This window comes from Zosterops lateralis (genome assembly GCF_965231275.1).
Source record: "Zosterops lateralis genome assembly, chromosome: 4".
Taxonomy (NCBI): Eukaryota; Metazoa; Chordata; class Aves; order Passeriformes; family Zosteropidae; genus Zosterops; species Zosterops lateralis.
In genome coordinates this window covers 45,631,555-45,649,910 of record NC_139765.1, presented here as the reverse complement: position 1 = coordinate 45,649,910, position 18,356 = coordinate 45,631,555, and the positions used below count along the sequence as shown (strand labels likewise).

At 42.2% G+C, this 18,356-nt stretch overlaps 1 protein-coding gene across 2 annotated transcripts in view; it reads left to right on the top strand.

Annotated features, from left to right (window-relative positions):
- Window positions 1–1,027: 1,027 nt before the first annotated feature.
- PDZRN4 (PDZ domain containing ring finger 4) overlaps window positions 1,028–18,356 on the top strand; it is a gene marked incomplete at its 5' end in the record, with an annotated part of 231,564 nt that continues 214,235 nt past the window's right edge. The window contains 3 exons of one of the 2 annotated variants that reach the window (XM_083858913.1): window positions 1,028–1,654; window positions 3,878–3,964; window positions 7,721–7,825. In XM_083858913.1, the coding sequence (XP_083715039.1) occupies window positions 1,028–1,654; window positions 3,878–3,964; window positions 7,721–7,825 (819 nt within the window). Of the gene's footprint in view, window positions 1,655–2,687; window positions 2,860–3,877; window positions 3,965–7,720; window positions 7,826–18,356 lie in introns of those variants that run through there. The other variant, XM_083858914.1, reaches the window with a different exon arrangement.

The following is an 18,356-nucleotide window of genomic DNA, read 5'->3' as shown; positions in this document are numbered from 1 at the left end:
CACACCCTGGCTCCACCTCAGAAGTTCCCAGCTCAGGAAACAACCTGTGATCGAGCCTGGACAGACCAAACCTGTCATTCTCTCCAAAAATGATGGTGTCTGATCCACACATGAAGAAGCCCTCTGAAGAAACTCCTCAGAGAGCTCCATCCCTCTCTACTCTGGGAGGGCAGGACTAGGGGCAGCAATCTGGGCCTGTGTTTTCAATAGTGAAGTTATGTGGGGAATGTGTAAGGGGTTTCATGTTTCAGTGTATGTTGTGGGTTGTGCAGCTATGAAGGGGTAGGATCCAGGCGGCTATTGATCCTAACTACTCTTTTCCAGATCTTGCTGCGTTTTAGCTTTTCTTTAATGAAAGTGTTGTTTATGCATATGTTGTAGTTTAAGGGAGCTCAACAAGTAATTTTCTTATCCTGACTTATTTCCTTTATGGTGTGGCAACAAAGAGCACTAGTACTAGGGATTTTAGGATTCTTTGCCCTGACGGATATCCCAAAACGGGAGGAAAAGAGAGGAGGAAGCCTTTTGGAGAGACATGGAACAGGGTTGCTCACACGTGCGCGGTATTTACCAGCACGAGTGTGCATCGGTCAGAGCCCGAGCGATTCGCTGCCCCGCAGCCTTTCAGCTCCCTCGGCGACCATGAGCCAGTCCCCAGAGAGCGGCCGGGGGCACAGCTCTCCCGCAGGGACAGTGTCCCCATCCCCGCGGGGGAGGGCGGAGGGCACGGCCCGAGCGGCGGCGCGTCCCCACACCCCGGTCCCGCGCCCCGGCGCGCAGCGAGGATGCTCCGGGAGGGCGGAGGTGGTGCCGGGGCCGGGCGTGGGGCGGTAGCGCCGCGGAGAGGGAGCTAATGCCAGAGGGCGGGGGGAGCCGCCGGGATCACCGTCTGGGCGCTGCCGCCCGCCTCCCCCGGCGCGGCCCCGTTCCTCAGCCCGCCCCTCGCCGCCCGCCGGGAGCGGCTCCAGCGCCGTCGGGGCCGGGCCGGGGTCGCGGCGCCCAAAGTTCGGCGGTGCCCGGCCGCGCCATGGGCTTCGACCCGTCGCGGTTCGCGGGGCCGGTGGCGGCGGAGCTGCGGTGCGGGCTGTGCGGGCGGGTGCTGGAGGAGCCGCTGTCCACCCCGTGCGGGCACGTCTTCTGCGCCGGCTGCCTGCTGCCCTGGGCGGCGCGGCGCCGCCGCTGCCCCCTGCGCTGCCGCCCGCTGGCGGCCGCCGAGCTGCGGCCCGTCCTGCCCCTCCGCAGCCTCGTCCAGAAGCTGCGGGTCAAGTGCGACTACAGCCCGCGGGGCTGCGGCCGCACGGTGCGGCTGCGGGAGCTGCCCGCCCACCTCGCTGCGTGCCGCTTCGGGCCGCCCGGCCCCGCCGAGCCGCAGCCCCGCTCCGGGCACCCCTCGGGCAGCTCGGCCGGGCAGCCGCGGGAGGACGGCGGGCACCGCTCCTTGCGGGCCCTGCGGGGCGGTGAACCGGAGCCGGGTCAGGAGCTGAAGAGGGAGGCCCTGCGCTGGAGCAGGAGGGAGAAGTCGCTGCTGGCGCAGCTGTCGGCGCTGCAGGGCGAGGTGCAGCTGACGGCGCGGCGGTACCAGGCGAAGTTCGGCCAGTACATGAGCCACATCAGCAGCATCGCCCGGGACCTGGCGGGCGGCCAGCCCGGCAAGGTGAGTGCGGCCGCAGGGATGGGTCTGCGCCCCTCCAGCCGTGCTCTCCTCCAGCCCGCTTTTCCCGTGTTCGACTTGTGGACCGCCGGCCGAGTGTCGGGGCGGTGTCCCCAGCGGTCCGGGACACAGCCCCATCCCCCGGGCATCCCCCGGGCCGTGCGAGCCGCCCCTGCCCGTCCCTCGCCTCTTTCGGGGAAATGGAGCCGCCGGACCCTGCTGCCAGATGAAGAGTTTTATTTTTACTGATTTATGGTAGCTCTCCCGCTGGGGATACGCTTGTTGCCGGTCCCTCTTGGGGCGCCTTTCGGTAGCCGAAGCCCCGTGGTGCGGTGAGCCCAGCAGTGCCTGGGCTGGAGAGGATGGGGAACGGGCGGGGGGCGAGATGGCTCCGCTCCTGGGCTGGCAGCTCACACACGGGTCCTGGTTCCTCTCGTCAGGGTGTCCACATCAGGCCGCCCCCGCCCCGCAGGGACCCAGCCGCTCTTGCTGCTCATTTTGATCCCGCTGGTGCTGCCGGCAGCTCGGGGGCTTGGGGCTGGCTTTTGACTTTTATTTGAGCAGCTGAGAAGTTGTCTTAAAAACCTGGACTGTAAAATTATTGTAGGATTTGGAAACGATAGCGAAAGGACGGCAAAGCTGTGGTAGAATGGAATGACAGCGCCCGCCGTTGATGGGCTGGGGCCGGAGCGGCGCTCTCCCCTCACATCTGAGGGCATTGCCCAGAGCCCGACACGCTTCCTTGGGCAAAACAAACCAGCAGAGAATTGCGTTGAGCTGGCTTCACATGTTGTGATGGAACTGGTTGTTTTTTAATTCCTGTCTGGAAGCTCACCGTGCAGGCTGGGGCATTGCTGATCGCAGCCGTGGTGAGAAGTGTTTTAATGCTAAGAATTTTTCTTTCCACCTAAATCTACATAGACGCTTGGGAAGCAAAATCCCAGGTGGAAAAGGTCTGAGCAGTGAAACTCACACCTGAAGCAATGTAGTGTGCTGGGCATCTGCCTGCTGCATGGAAAACGGGGAGGGGGATGTTGTTCACAGGAAACCAGGTCTCACAGGTCTTCGTGGCACTGAGTAACTCTGTTTGAAAACTTAATTTTTTGAGTTTTTTTTTTAAGTTTCCTGTGGTTAGCTAGTCCATGAGGTTTAGGTGGCTGGTTCTGAGAGGCGTGCTCATACACTTGCTTCATCTCTTGGCAGATGAGGTACGGTCCTGTGGAGCGGGACAGCGGTGACTGCTGGGGTGGGGTGTGCGAGGAGAGCGGTGGCTGAAGAGGGGAGGAGAGGTGGGGGCGGTCAGTGAGGAGCTGCCCGAGGTGCGGGACAGGGGGAGCATCGCTCCGCGGGGCACCCGCCGCTCCCCAGAGCCGCCGGCAGGTGTCGCTGTGGGCGCTGCCGCTCGGGATAAAACGGGACTAAAACGGGCTGGGGAGGAAAACCATCAGTACAGTAAAAATATAAGGAATTAAATTAAAATGTACCGTTCGGGCATAAAGCACGTCACTGACACAGTTAATAAAATGTTGGTTGCAGCGTAAAGTAAGGTAACTTGCTGTGCTAAAGCCTCCAATTTTTTTTTTTTTTAATTCTAATTATTTACCTGGTCCACTGAAGGACAAGATTTTTCTTTTCTCCTTTTTTACTCCGTTTATTCTTCTCAGTGGTCTCTTTATATTTAAAGACTTTTTCCAGAATAAAACCCGTATTTTTACAGATGTTGTTTTGGATTATTTCTTTTTGAAGACAAAAAGTTTGGGATAAAGAGCTGTTTTTCATTTTCTGTGTGTTCTCTGAAAGTTGCTTTAAAATGTGTACTGCTGTGACTTTGGGTTCTGAAAATTGTAATGTTTTGTATTTTAGTCTGTATGATCAATGTTTGGAATGTTAACACTTATAGGGATTTTCTGTTTATAGAGACATCCAGACATTTGGAGCTCTGACTTTTTCAGTGGTGCCAAGCATTCCTCACACCAAAATCCTGTCTTTTTTTCTGTTGAGCTGAAGATAACTGGAGATAAGCAGGTGTTACCTGCTAACTTTTCAGTGAATCATGACTTTTCCTTTGTATTTTTTTTCCAGTGCCAAGTCTTTTCAGTCTAATTTTCCTTCAAGCCTTATCTTATATATTCTCCAGCTAAAAATCTTATGTGCAATAATGTTTTCATTTATTAACTTCTTATTGAGACTGTGTTCTTTAACAATATTTAATCTCTTGCTTCTTAGGGAGGAGAACGCAAACCATTAATGATCATGCTACACAGAGAAAATGATACTTTGGGATTCAATATTATAGGAGGACGACCCAATCAGGTAATGAGAAAAGTAACTGTAGGTGATTTTGTCCATATCTACTTCTACTGTATACACTGTTAATTAAGAGTAACTTTTGAGGACAGTAGGTATGGAATCTATTCTTCAGATAGAAGAACTATTTATTATCAGGTATAACTGGAGTCATTGTTTGGAAGACGTTATCTCATGAGGATTGTATTATTCTTATTTTTTTCAAGAGTGTTCATAGTGTTTTTGCTTTAAAACTTTAGGCTGGTTTACACTCAGTTCCCACGTGAGTAATATGTATTCAGGCAAATTGTTCCATGAAAATCCCTGGGACTACTTGTAAAAGTCATTGTTGCAGGATTAAGCCTTTGGAATTTTGTAAAACAGCTTGCCTTTTAATTTCATTTACAGGAGAGAAGATTTGCTTCTGTTGCTCAGATAGTTTAAGCACATGTCCTGTTCTCACATGCCTGCTTTCAATTTTTCTTTATGAACTGAAACGGTTTTCACCAGTGCTGTGTCTTAATCTCATCAGTCTAGGCTTAGAAAGTTCATTGCAAACCATAGAATATGTATAAGGATCACTAGCCCCCACTTAGAATATACACATGAATATGCTTGCTTTTTTTTTTTTTTTTTTAACTTCATCTTCCCAAAAGCATTAATCAGGACTGTCATTGCATATGAAGGGTAAAGAAACCTGTTAAACTGGAAAATTAATAGTTGATTAAAAAGGGTTGGTAATAATTAGGTACTGATCAGGTTCTTGTTAAGTGGGAGAATTGTAGCCTTGTTAAGTGGGAGAACTGAAGTTGAGGAGGGGAGTAGGACCCTGTATATTAGTTTGGAAATCTTCTGCTCTAAAGCTATATTTAGTGGTGCCAAAGAGTCTGTTCCCATTAGTCCACTGTCTGTGCTGCAGAATTACTGTTCCCTGTGGGTAAATATGAAGACCAGTGGTTATCAGATGTGGGACTGTAAATCCAAAGCAAGAGTTACTTAGATTTTTCTAGTGGAAGGATGAAACAACAGGTGGCTACGAGTTAAAATACACATGCCATGATTATATTCATATTTGGAGAATAGCAGTAACAAAATTCAATCAAACTTTAGTTTGGATTGCATTGTGAGGTCTTTTATTTACATCTGTAGGAGAACTGCAGGGAAAAGGGAGCATGTGTTCAATTTTCTTGGGATGGCAACTGAGCTTCTTTAAAGGACGTAGATGTTGACAGTGCATACTGCAACAGTGATATGTATCACAGACTGTCAGACTTTCTGACTTAATACTTTGCAATTTTAAGGAGTGAATTATAAATATATTAAGGTCTCAACACTGTGTGTTGAGAAAACTGCCAAATGGAGAAAAGGAAATTAATTTCTATTAACACTCTTATTTGGAGATGAATTGGTGAGGTTGTGAGGCAGGGATGGGTCTCAGATGGTTTTGAGTCTTGAAAGTTCAGTTTGGAAATTCCCTTGTGTTTTGTTCTTATTTTGACAAACCTATTTACCACAGGTATTTGATTGGCATTTCCCAGGTGTCAGCATGAGACTCGGTGTATCTGGAGCTGAGGATAGAACAGGAAAAAATGCTTGATTTGACTCAAATGTTGAAAACACAAAGTTCTGCTTGGAAGCTGAAATAATGGAACAGGAGTTGTTAAAAAGACAAAAAGAGTTCATGAAGGTGCTCTGTACATTCAGGCAGTCCAGGGAAAAAGTGCCCTTGGTTGAAACATTGGCTCTTGCAGAAGAGCAGAACATTGATGTCTCTATATTCGTCGTGTGCTTGGGGATGTGTTCTTCATCACATTATTTGTGTTTTGTAAATACAATGCAACTTTTTTCCATTGGAAAGCAGGTGACTCTTGGCGTCTTGGGTGACGTAGATACATACTTTCTGTTGGCTGTGTTTATTTTCAGTCCATAATAGGCATCCCCACTGTTTACCTCCTACCTGAAGGAAGGAGGAGCTGAAAGGAATAACTCATCATAGGATCATCTCTTATTTTGTCAGAAAGGAACTTGTTTCTCATAAGTATGTTTCTGAGGGGTGATTCATTATTCTGAGGGAGCAAAGCTGCTTTGATGGGCCCCAGCTCTGTCTGGCTGGGAGGACTGTTTCCCCTGAGGACACCACGCCAAAGCCAGGCTGGAGGGAGGTGTGCTGCAGGCACAGTTGCTGCACAGCCCCTGGGCTGTGAGTGCTGGAGCTCAGTATACCTTGCTATGTTTTCCTGTCAGGAGTGGTGGGTACCAGCACATGCAACTGATGGGGACCACAAGCCAGACTGAAATACCCTTTTTTTTAACAGGTATACATTGCTTTGGAAAAAGCCAATGAAATTTCTGATGGAAGGAAATAGTTTTATGTGAGTGAAGGTGTTATAATCTAGGTTTGTGTTTCCTCAGGTTAAAACCAAACCATGTCCCTCTGTATTTTCACTAATGGCCATTATGCTTTTTCATGTCTAACTACTCAGATGGGAAGTCAGTGGAAGTCTATTTGTTCGTAATTTCAAAATATTGCTAGAACTGTTACTGTGTTTCCCTTTTGCTTTTTATCTGACATGTATGAGTCTCTGTGAAAAGGGAAAAAAAAGGAGTTTATGAAAACATAGCCTGACTAATATTGTGTTGAACAAATATTTATTGACCTTAAATCTACCTAGGTCAAGTCTCCATAGGACTGTTGCCACATTATGTAAAGTATGTTTTACATATGCCATTAGAGTTTTTCTAAATAGGAAAAGTTGTAAAGCATTTTCCCCAGAAGTGTATAAGACCTAGACTAGAAAACTGTGCACATATGAACTGTGCTGTTAGTCAGGGAGTCACCAGTCACAGAATGAAAATAAGCATCATATAAGCTGCAATCAAAAGCATAAATCAGCTGGAAAACCATTCCTTCAGTTATTACTAGCTAGGTTATTATTTGTATAAATACTTAAAACCCAGTAAGTTGGCAGTGTCTGCTTGACATTAGTTCATTATTAATAATTATTTAAAACTACTCTTAACTATCATGAGATAAAGTAATTTCAGCATGTACAACAACATAAGTTATATTGTTGCAGCTGTGGTAGATAATTTGTCTGTTTTAAATTTGACCTTATGTGAGTTGTACTTAGCATTGTATAGAGATCAATGAGAGATGGATTCACTTTTTGTCTACAGCTCATCTGTATGGATTTCACAGTTGAGCAAGTTTTCAATCTCCCATGTGAATAGGATTTATGAGGCTAACCAGCCTCATCCATGAGTTCCAACCAAATCCTCTCACTGTTACATGCCAGCTAACTAATGTTACTTTGTTCCATGGAGCTTTATTTTCAAATGCAGTAAGGCAGTTTGCAAGCAGCGGTACTCCAGGAACCTTTTTCCCTCTGAGAGAAACACTTGAGCATCCATTTTTATGAGTGTCTTCCACTGTGCATTCATGTGCTAGTCACTGGCTGCTGTGAAGTCTGAGGCTTGCTCCAAGTATTTTAGCTGGGATCAGATTACTGGTGCACACTGTGTCTCATTTAGATTAAAATAACCGGAAGTAAATGGATAATCTTATAAAAATTGCTGGAATAGTTCATTAATTCTGTCCTTTTGATTAATAACTACTTTGTGTTAAACAAGCTAAAAAAATCCCAAGGAGCTTAATTCTTTGCTAGAAAAATGAGCTACATATTTCAGGTGGATTTACATTTTTTTATTGCTGCTGATTTTAGTAGCATCTCAGTTTTTGTACTAATGTGGCCCTTTCTGCAACTTCTCTATTGCCTGGTACAGAACAATCAGGAGGAATCTGCTGAGGGAATTTATGTGTCAAAGATTTTGGAAAATGGACCTGCAGACAAAGCAGAAGGCCTGCAAATTCATGACAAGATTATTGAGGTAAGAAAGAATGCACACCAATGGATTAGTCTGTCATATTATCAGATTAAGAAAGGATTTGATGGTTTTCACCCTAAGTATGTTTTAATTTTCTAGTTTTGCTGTGTCTGAACGTGATTCTTGTACACTGAACTTCCAGCTTGAACATATATTAGAATTAAAGACAGAAGATGGATTTTTCCAACAAGTAGTGAATTTACTGGTATTGGGATTAAGCTGATCTAGGTGAAGCAAAAGTGTCAACACCTAAATAGCAAGTAATAGTAATAGAAGCATTCTGTGTTTCTTTTCATTAATTGAGAAAGAAGACAAATGAATGACTGAAAATTCTCAGGTTTAGAGAAACTGATTTTGTCCTGTGTAGGGACTGTTACTTTCATGACTCTGGGATGAGGCAGAGAGGATGGCTTGGTATGCACTGCTGTGAAACTTCTTAAGCAATTATAGAAGTACTCTCTGCTGTATGATCAGAAGGAGATCATCTGCTCTTCTCACCTGCATCACTACAGCACTTTGATGGTCATGTAATAGGCTAACATAGAATTTTCAGTTTCTTCCTGCATTGTATGCATTTTTTTCATAAAATAACTATAAATAATAAAAGAAATCAGTTAAATCAGTTGGAAGAATGGGTTGATGTCTAGCCAACATGAGCACCTGTAATTAGCCCTGTAAGAAATATCCAAGGAGCAGTTTCCAGTGATGGCTGAAATAGGCTCCTTAGGGTGCTGCCAGGATGGCATTTCCCATCTCAGCTCTGACACAGCTCGCAGTGACAGCATACAATACTAGCTGCTGGCGTTGTTTAGGCCACAGCACTTCAGCTTTGCAAGGTTAGGGGAGGCTTAGAAGCATGGTGTGAACTTGCCAGTGGAATGGGTGTTTGAACAAAGACACATGAAACAAGTAGACTGGAAGACAAATGCAGAATTCTGCTGCTGGTTTCTTGTGTTATAGCCCTATTAAGGACTAAAAGCTTAAGCTAAGAGTGTTTGAATGCTGGCATTGCTCTTAATGCTGGGAGCTTAGAGCAGTGTGTGAAATCAAATGAATATGTTTTCTTGGAAGGATAAAGCTTATGCTCTTGCTGGCAGAAAGATGCATTTCTAGGAGACACCAAGTGGGCTAAGCAGAGCTGAATTTGCACAATACCTCTTATTTCCCTAAGGTATACAAAAAGCTTTCACATGCTTCTTTTTTTTTTTTTTTTTTTTTTTTTTTTTTTTTTTTTTTTGAACAGCAGTCTTATGCTGTAAAGATCTATTTTCTTCTGACATTACTATTTCACTTAACACATTGTGTTTTGGGGGCTTTTTACAGACTGACCAGCTATGTATCTTCATGCATTCGCTCAGCACTCCCTGCTTTAATTTAATGTGCTTTTATAGTGCCTTGTTTTTTAAGACAAAGTGTTTTTGGAAGAAGGAAGAATAAAGTCACAAACCAGCACTTACTAAATATGAGGTTATATCTCAAAATGTCACCATAATTGATGCTTGATTTTTACCTGTTGAAAAATTCTGGCTGCGTAAAATCATACTGAAACAGATTTCAGTTCTATGTGATGTTAAAGATCCAATCTAGCATAAGTATTCATACAGCTCTGAATGGAACACCATATTAATATGCAGAAGCTTTGTATATAACTTTTGTATTCAGGCAAGCGTTTAAAAATATTTTGGGTTAGGCCAGAATTTCTAGTATATGTTTCAGTGTTTCAGAATTTATTAGACCAAAATAAAAAAGAGGAGGAGAAAAGAAGTAAATATTCCTCCATGCTAGATACAGGAAGCAGCTGGAGTCAGAACATGGAATTTTTCATTGCCCATGAATAGGTATCAATATCTTCTTGCAATGGGATGCCCTGCCAGCTCTGATGTGGTTTGTTGTGAAAGATCATTCTGAAAACTTTTGCTGTAAGGAAATAATCAGGGTGGTGTAACTATTTCAAAAATGTTGGCAGATATATGGAATATGAGTTTTGGTGAGAAGTTGATAGGAAGTGGGACTTCTTATTTTTTGCTTTTCACTTTTTTGGTGATCTGATCTAATGAGTCATATTTTATGTGATCATTCTTCAATAATCAAGAACAGAAGCAGTTGATATTATTTCAAGGGCCTTTAATAGCTTAAGTCATTTGTTTGGCAATGAGATGCCCAAGGTGTTTCTAGCAATGTGTATCTAATGGAATAACGGACAGAACTATCCCATTAAATCAGAAAATCTATTCTCAAGGCATATTGCTAAATAAAGAAGGTAATTTGTTTCAGTGGTTTGTCACATGTTTAACAAAAATTAACTGCACATGGTTGTCTATGGTGAGTTATGCACATTTCAGATGACCATCTCGTGGGCAACCTAGTGCAGCAAATGGATTTCACAGTCCTGTGGCCCTGGCAGATGGAATTGAGAGCCAAGGCTGGCAGACATAAGTCTCCTACTTATGTACTATTACATAAGTAGTGTTGCCTTTAATTATATACATCATTATTTATGCAGCAACATTGCCAAATAATTAAGGTATTTGGAAGAATGCCAAGGGAAGGAATCAGATTTATTTCTTGAGGTATTTATTCTAAGTTTAAAAGTGCTACATAAATGGCTTGAGCTGCTGGAAGTTTTTGAGATTGATGTGCCCAGGCCATAGGCCCTCTGACACCTTCATTTGAAGAAGATTCGTGTTTATTTGGGCTTTACCCTCAGAGGACCATATTTTGTGCAGGAGGACCTGAAAGCTGAAACAGATGCCTGTGTTCTGGCAGGTTAGTGGTGATTGAGAATGATAGGGTGACAGCCCCAGATCCTTTGTGTCAAGGAACTGCAGCTCTTCATGGGACATGGTCACAGGACCCTTGTTGATAATTTTCACTGTTCTGCTGAAGAACAGGTTTCAGGCACAGCATTACCCTCGTTATTAAAGGTTAGCACTTCTGTGAAAAAATTACTTGTTTATACAGTGTAAAGCTGACCTGGGACAGTGATGTGCACAAGCAACACTTTGAGATATATATATATATAGATGGATAGATATTTCCAGGAATCCTATTACAAGCCCCAGATGATCATTATTTATTCATCAAGAATAAACCCTTATGAATTACTTCTATGTAGCAGGTTCCTGCAGATGTCGTGGTTTTCTGATACTTTCAGAAGTTTTTATCCAAAAATCTTAACTCCCTAAAACTGACACTGCATCATGTTTTCAAGGATTACAACTGTTTACACTCTGTAAAATGCATCTCATAAAATGAGATGCAGCACTGATATCTGTGAACATGAAACCCTTGGATTTGAGCAGTGGTATAAAGCCACCTGAGCTCTAGCTTTTGGATCTCTGTCTTCTTCCTTTCCACCCTGCCTCTGAATCCTGTCAAGAGGAGACAAGCAACGAGCAGTGCACAGGGCTGTTTATTAATCTATGCTAGTTCAAAGAATTCTGTTTCCTTCTAGGAGAAAATTATATTATTAAAGTATGTTTAGAGTGGTTCACAGTTATATAGCTCAGCATCATTTTACCTCCCCCTCACTGCATGCTAATCATTCCTACTGAATAAATTCATTTTTCATCTCTGTTCATGCTTGATTACCTCCTCAAGGCGGCATAAAACAGCTATGATCCTTAGCAAAGTTAGTGATCCACAGAATTGTTTCACCTGCTGCTTTTTTTATCCATACTTAGAGTTCTGAGCAGTTAATGCTGAAAGCAGCTCTTTCCATATGGAAGAAAACTTGTATTTGAATTTGCAGTCAGTTTAGCTTCATGTAAGTATGGCACCACATTGGCCAGACCTCCAAACACAATACTTAATGTCTGGTTACCAAGCTATTCAGAACTAGTTCTTTGAGTTGGCTTTTTTGTTTGTATGATACTAATTTTACAGAAATTGGTATGTTTGTCTTCTGTTTTTAAGCACATCTTTAGAATTAAAAACAACCCCATAACTGTTTTTCTCACATTGTCTTCCATTCTGTAAGTCACAGCGTCTTGCAGAATACTCTTGAATCACTTCAATGTTGTTCAGAAAATACATCAACAGGATAGAATTTGAAATCCAGATGGAATTTCTGATGTATTTGGTGTTTTTCTTAAAAAGAAGATTATTTTATCAATTTGAGGAAAAGGAGCAACTTTTAATTAACGTTGCCAAAGTAGATTCGCCAAATAACAAAACACCAATGAAAAGCTTTGTATGCAAATTAAAAGAAGGGCTAGGTTGAAGTACAAAATACTCATGTGTGGAGCTGTGAGCACATTATCAGCTGAAATGCTCAAGTGTTTTTCTGTTCCTTACACTGCAAGGAAAGGGCTTCTGTTCTTTAACTTTCAAGTGATATGAGAATATTGGCCCTTCTGCATTTTAGTCAGTTGATTCTCATGAATTAAGCAGGTATGATGGAGAAGGGAAAGGAAAACATTTTTAGTCTAGCATCTTTATATCTGAAAAATAAGACAGATGCATTTATATATCATAACTGTGTATTTTGTTCATGCAGCCTGAGCTCCGTAAGTGGATGATAAATAAGGCTTCATCCTGTATTCCATGTTTCCCTTTGTTCTTTCCAATTTTTTCAGAGAGTATTCGCACAATGGCTTTGAAGCACATGTCAGCAAAGCCAGTTTGAATAAAGATGAAGTCTTAAGGCTTATCCTGGCAGAAGTAACTTACATCTGCTAAGTGCCTACACAGAGACTTTTTAAACCACTGCCAGACTGCTGACTGTGCTGTGTGTCAGTCTTGTGATGTTTTATCTTCTGCATGTTTCTGTCATTACACTCACTATGTTGCTCAAGCAAAATCTTTGATACTAGTCATGTTTATTTGGCTAAGAATCTCCAGTGTCAGATTATGTCTGCAGAAGTAGTGAGTCTTAAAATGTCTTGCTGGGATCAGAGCCAGAAGATTTGGGATGACTTTGAAACAAAACTGCACAAGATGTGGCCAGTAAGATCTGTGTGATAGCTAAGAAAACTTAATACAGCTAACTTTGGTGGTGTAGCTTTTCAGGGCATCAAAATATGCCTTAGTTGCATTAAGTTCTCTTAAATCTGTAACAAATTCGTAATATTATGTTGCAGGTAACCAGGTTTGGCACTTGCAATCATTAGATAACTCCTAATTAGTGTGAAAGATCCCTGGCATAATAAATTAATGAAGCCACAGGCTTAAAAATAGCTGTAGAATCTTTTCACCTCTCACTTACCTGCTGAAATACAGGTTTTTGGACACCTGAAATCTTTCATCTATCTGAAGAATTTTTTAATTTGAGTGTGACCAGGTCTGCATAACTTCAGTTGAATTGGAGCTGCTGCTCCCACTGGCTTTTTTACTTAACAGAAACCCTTAGTGCTTCTCCAAAAAGCAAGAGATCCGGGTTGTGGTCTCTTCCAGAAAAGGATTGAATTTACTTCTGCAGGTGCTTGCCCTTGTTACTGAGGCAGAGGCTCTCCAGTGTTAGACCAGCATCCACCCATCCTCCTCAAACAGAGCTTGGTGCCAGCAGGTCTCTAGAGAGTCAGGATTATCCAATGGTAATCTAGTGTGAAATGGACATTAGTCCCAGGGAGCTATATCTGCAATACTGGTCCTGCCCTTTTCCAGGTAGGAATTTCCCTCTTTCTTTCACAGTCTTGTGTCTTACATGACACTTTGTTTAATGATACTTGCATTTCTATCTTCCTCGTGCCTTGACTTTGAGAGGGAAGGTAGCAAATGCTGTTAAGCCAGGAAATCCTCTAGCTAGGACACTTTTCTAAACGTGGAAGATGAGGTTCCCTGGTGGAATAAATACCAATAAGTTAGGGTTTTTCTCCTCTGTATTTTAATTCAAGCTGTGAGTATTACCTGAAAGGTGGTTACTGCTGCTGGTTCCCACTCTCAAAAGGCCATTAAGGTTGGATCTCTTGTAGGTGGAGTAACTTCGTGTTCAAGGTACTGTCTGTTCTAGAAGGTGTTCTAGACCATGGTTTATCCTAGAACGCCTGAATTTTGTAATTCATTGCCTCAGTACACAGACCACTAGCCTAAATTTGGCTGGATTTGCTACAGGTCTTGAGAGGTGCCTGCATTCCTCTCAATTCACTGAACTAAAATACAAATATTATGTTCAGAGAAACAGGTTATGTTGCTTCCGAAAAGCACTTAAGATTCTAGAAATTCACTGTCTGTGTTTTAAAAAGAAAAATGAGACTTTTATCTTTGTGACCACAAGCATTATGACGTTTTTCGTGGTGAACTATATTAGTCTTACTAAGACTTCACAAAATGCTTTGTGTCCTAAAGAACAGGCAGAAATAAAACCAAATGATATTTAAGAAGTGATGAAATTTGTGTAATAGAGTAAATAGTGAAGGACAAGAATTTATGAACAGAAATTCACTATTTGATTTCTTAGTTGATTGAATGAAGTCTTACATCCATAAACAGGCAAAATACTATTTGATACTTTTTTGATACTTATGTAGCACAGCATAATGAAAAAAATTCTAAAATGTCTTGTTTTCCAAGAGGTGAGGTCTTTTAATCTGACACATAAACTGAAAACTTGCTGTGAATGCAGCTTTAGAGAGGCCCAAGCCTGTAGGAGGGTTTCCCATCTGTATTTGGTCTTGTACTCAGAGAGAAACCAGGCCCATGTGCAAGTATAATGCTGTGTAGTTTTTGTAAAAATGTGTGCTCACAGTGCTTTTATCTAAAAAATGAACGGAAATGCCAAACGTAGTTGGAATATGACCACCAGATGAACTCTCCAAGTAATTTATTTGCAGAATTGGTATATTCGACAGATAAGGCAGTGTTGTCCTTTTCAGAAGTCTCTTCAGATTGAGCCATACGTCTTGGTCAGCAAGGTGCTCCCAGTAAGCAAAGAAGAATGATGTTGTGGTAGCTGGAATGGCACAAGGCAGATGGGGCAGAAGTAACAGTGTGAGATGATTTCTGAAATGTGACCCAGTGTGAAAGAAGTAAGAGAATATGTGAAGTGGAAGTGGTAAAAATCATCTTCAACCTTGTTTTTTATGCTACTTCTACCATGCTGGGTTTTTGTTTAGGCGACTTAGGTTAGGCATGATGGAAGAGGCTTCAGGATCTTGCATGCACGTGAATGTGCATAACACCTGCTCTCCCAGGAAATACTTCTCTTTTGCTCTGACTGGGGAGGATCTCTACAACAGATGGATCACTGTAGAAGCAGGAGAGACTGAAATAGAATGTGTAAGAAAAATAGGAAACTTTACAATTAAAGAGTACAAAGCACCAATCTCAAATTTCCACAGAAGTACTTTCAGTGCTTGCTCATAAATGGGAAGTGTGGAAGAAATGGAGGGCATGTAGGAATAGGGATAACTGAACTGTCAAATTAGATCATCTATGCACACTGTCGTGAACTCTGATAGGTAAATGAGGGGAAACAATACTGGAGCAGAACTATGGTAACTGTACTGGGTCTGCAGAGTTAGGCAGTTGCTGAATTGGTGACTCAGAAGTGCTGTTAGGTAGGAAGGATTTTGCTTAACCTGTGGAAGAGCTGACTAATGTAAGAACCTGCAAGATCCCGTAAATGGCGTTGCTTCCATGGGCCGCAGATTCCCTCGGCATCATCTGAAGGCCTGCTCACACCCATCTCCTTCAGAAAGTGTCTGATCTCACCCCTGAGGTATAATGTGTCAGAAATTTGGCAAGTTTGAGCTTAGCATCTTCCTAGATGCCCTGTTTGAGCTTGACTTTGCTGCATGTCATCTTTCTCTTCCTTCCCATGAGTATTTTTGGGTTTCTTTAAACTTTTAAGGTAAACCTTGCGAAACAACAAGACTTAAGCATCCTTCCATCTTGCTCAGCAGCTGGAGCAATGCAGTTTTGTATATAGCTGAGGTAGTAAGTTTAGAGGAAATTTTTGTTCATGTGAGGAGGTGTTCATTAAACACTTTCAGGAATGCATTAAACAACTTGTCTACTATCTGTCAAATGCTGTTGCTTTCATCCCCTTCCCAGGAAGAGAAGGGCATATGTAAGGGAGTGTTTTGTTTAGGAATTTTCCAAATAATTGCATACACACATATTTACATGTCGGTGTCTATTTATGTTAGGGAAGACAAAGTCATAGAAATGTATCTTTATTGCTGGACGTGCAAGGTTTTGTGTGAAAATCCTTCTCTTGGATCTTTCTGGGAATGGTCTTGGGCTGCTTTTTCATCTATTGATAAGCCAGATCTCCATGACAGTTGGGCTGTAGGTTGTGTACCATTGCCTTGGTCTTGGTCCAAGTCTGTCTTACAGATCTGGTAGACTTGATGGCTGCTGTGGAGCTGGGTACCCTAACCTGGTGAACTATAGAAATCTGAGAGAAGGAAAGGCATTCTCCAATGACTTTCTTTAGCCTTGTCAATTACATAGAGAGCAGAAAAGGCCAGAAGTTTCAGAGAAGACTTTAGGATGTATCAGGGAGAACTAACCCTTTGAGGCTCATATGATCAAGACTAGTGGGAATAATTGATGGTAAGCCCAGCTATGGGAAGCTCTGATAAAGTCTGAGACCATGCTGAGTTTGTTGCTTAGAACTGAAGGATGTGCAAGGGAGCCATGTCTCTCACAGCACATGCTGCTGGCACCCCAGAAGCTCTTGGCATTTTCAGAAAGTGAAAAGAGCCTTCTTCTGGCTTTCATGAAGGTTGCTCTTTATTGTGGTTGAGACAACTTCACAGTTAGAGGAGTTGACAGCTTACATGTGTTGTGCGAATGCAGTGTTTTATCTTCTTAAGTCACCAAACTGATTGTTGCAATCCCAAGGATATGTGCTCCAAGAGCTTTGATCTCTTCTTTTTCTTAATCAGCTAGTTATATTTATAAGGAGTAGGTAATCACTGTTCTCTATAACTGGAGGCTGAATGAAAAAAAGCCTTTAGTGTCTGCCAGTGCTGAAATGCTCTAAATGAAGTAATTATTCAAGGCTTCACTTAAAAAATTAATAACCCAGTTTTTAAGAAGCTGTGAAATATAGAGGTGTGTTGAATGGGAGGATGTTCCTCCTTAGTACTTTGGAATAAGAGTAGTAAGAAGCACGGTGTTTTCCATAAGCTTTGAAAATAGAAGTGATCATGTTAAAAGAATTTATTTGGTAACTTCTCTGCAAAATGAAAAATTCAGCAGCATTTAAAATATACTGTTATGGAAAAAGTAATTTTCAAATTGGCAAGAGCAGATGTGGTCACTTCAAACCACCAACAAAGACTATACTTAGTAAAATCAAATATACTAAGCAAAGTGCATTTGTTACTAACACACAGACATTTTGGTAAATATATGTCTTGTTTGGAATTGCAAATGCAATGTAATTTTACAACTTTGTATGTAGACCCAACTTGATTGAATCACAGCTGCCACAGGAAAGGAGTGCAGAATGACTCAACACTGTTTCTTTCTTCAAATGATTTTGGAAGGCATTTTCTTTATGAAATATTGTTGACAAAATAAGTCATGGCTGCTATGTTTATTTACATAGAATTCTATTTACATATAAAGTTTATGCATGTTATTTACAGTATATGTTTTGCATATTTTTTTTTTCTTTGAGGAAAATATTTGTCTTTCAAGTAGCAAGATTGGGAAATAGAGAGGGAATGGGAGAAATGACAGAAAAAAATTTCAGAACTGTTGACATCCTGCAGATTTCTACTTGTTTTTTAAGTATGGAAACCTTATTTGAAGATCACTGCTTTCCAAACGCCTATTAAATGGTTTAACAACTTTAAAATTGGATAAATTATGATTCTCTGTGTCTGGAAGGGGTCACCTAATGCGAGAGAGGTCCTGATATGGGTTGATAAAGAAAATGAGGTTTTTTTCCCTTTATCCTGTTTGGAGCATCCAAAGTTTGAGAGACCCAGAGGCTCAGAACTTGCCCATCTGTTTCCAAGTACAGTCTCTCAATCTTGCATTTGTTTCTTTAACCATGCTGATCAAGGGGGTAAATATCTGAAGTCCTTCCAGCAGCTTGTGGGAAGAAGGCATGCTATTTTAAATGGAAGAGATTTGCTGTCTTGAGTGAATTAAAACATCTGGATCCCCACACTTCTCTGTTACAGTCTGATTGATTTAGACTAGTCTTTGGCACATGGCAAATATGGAGCCATATGGTCTTCATACTGTCAGCAAGATTCTTGAGCACATACCTCTGCCTGCCCCCCAGCTTTCTCTGGTAGCTGCTACTGTGACCTAAAAATAAATGTTCCAGGAGCTTTCAGGCTGTTGTGCCCTTCTTGAGCAGATTAGTTGCATTTTTTTGAGGGGTACAATGTCCAGCATTTGGACCAGAAAGCTGAATCCTTCACTTCCCCTGCAGTGCTCAGAGCCCTGATCCAAATCAGATGCCTTGTGCTAATGCCAGATGTGTAGCAGCACTTTCTACCTTACACTTTAACTGACTTACTTCTAACTTGCACTTACATTGCATGTTGCTTTTTTTAAATTTCTCCATAAAATCTCCAAGTGCTCAGCCCAACCAGTTTTTAGTATGCTCTAAGTGTGTGACTATATG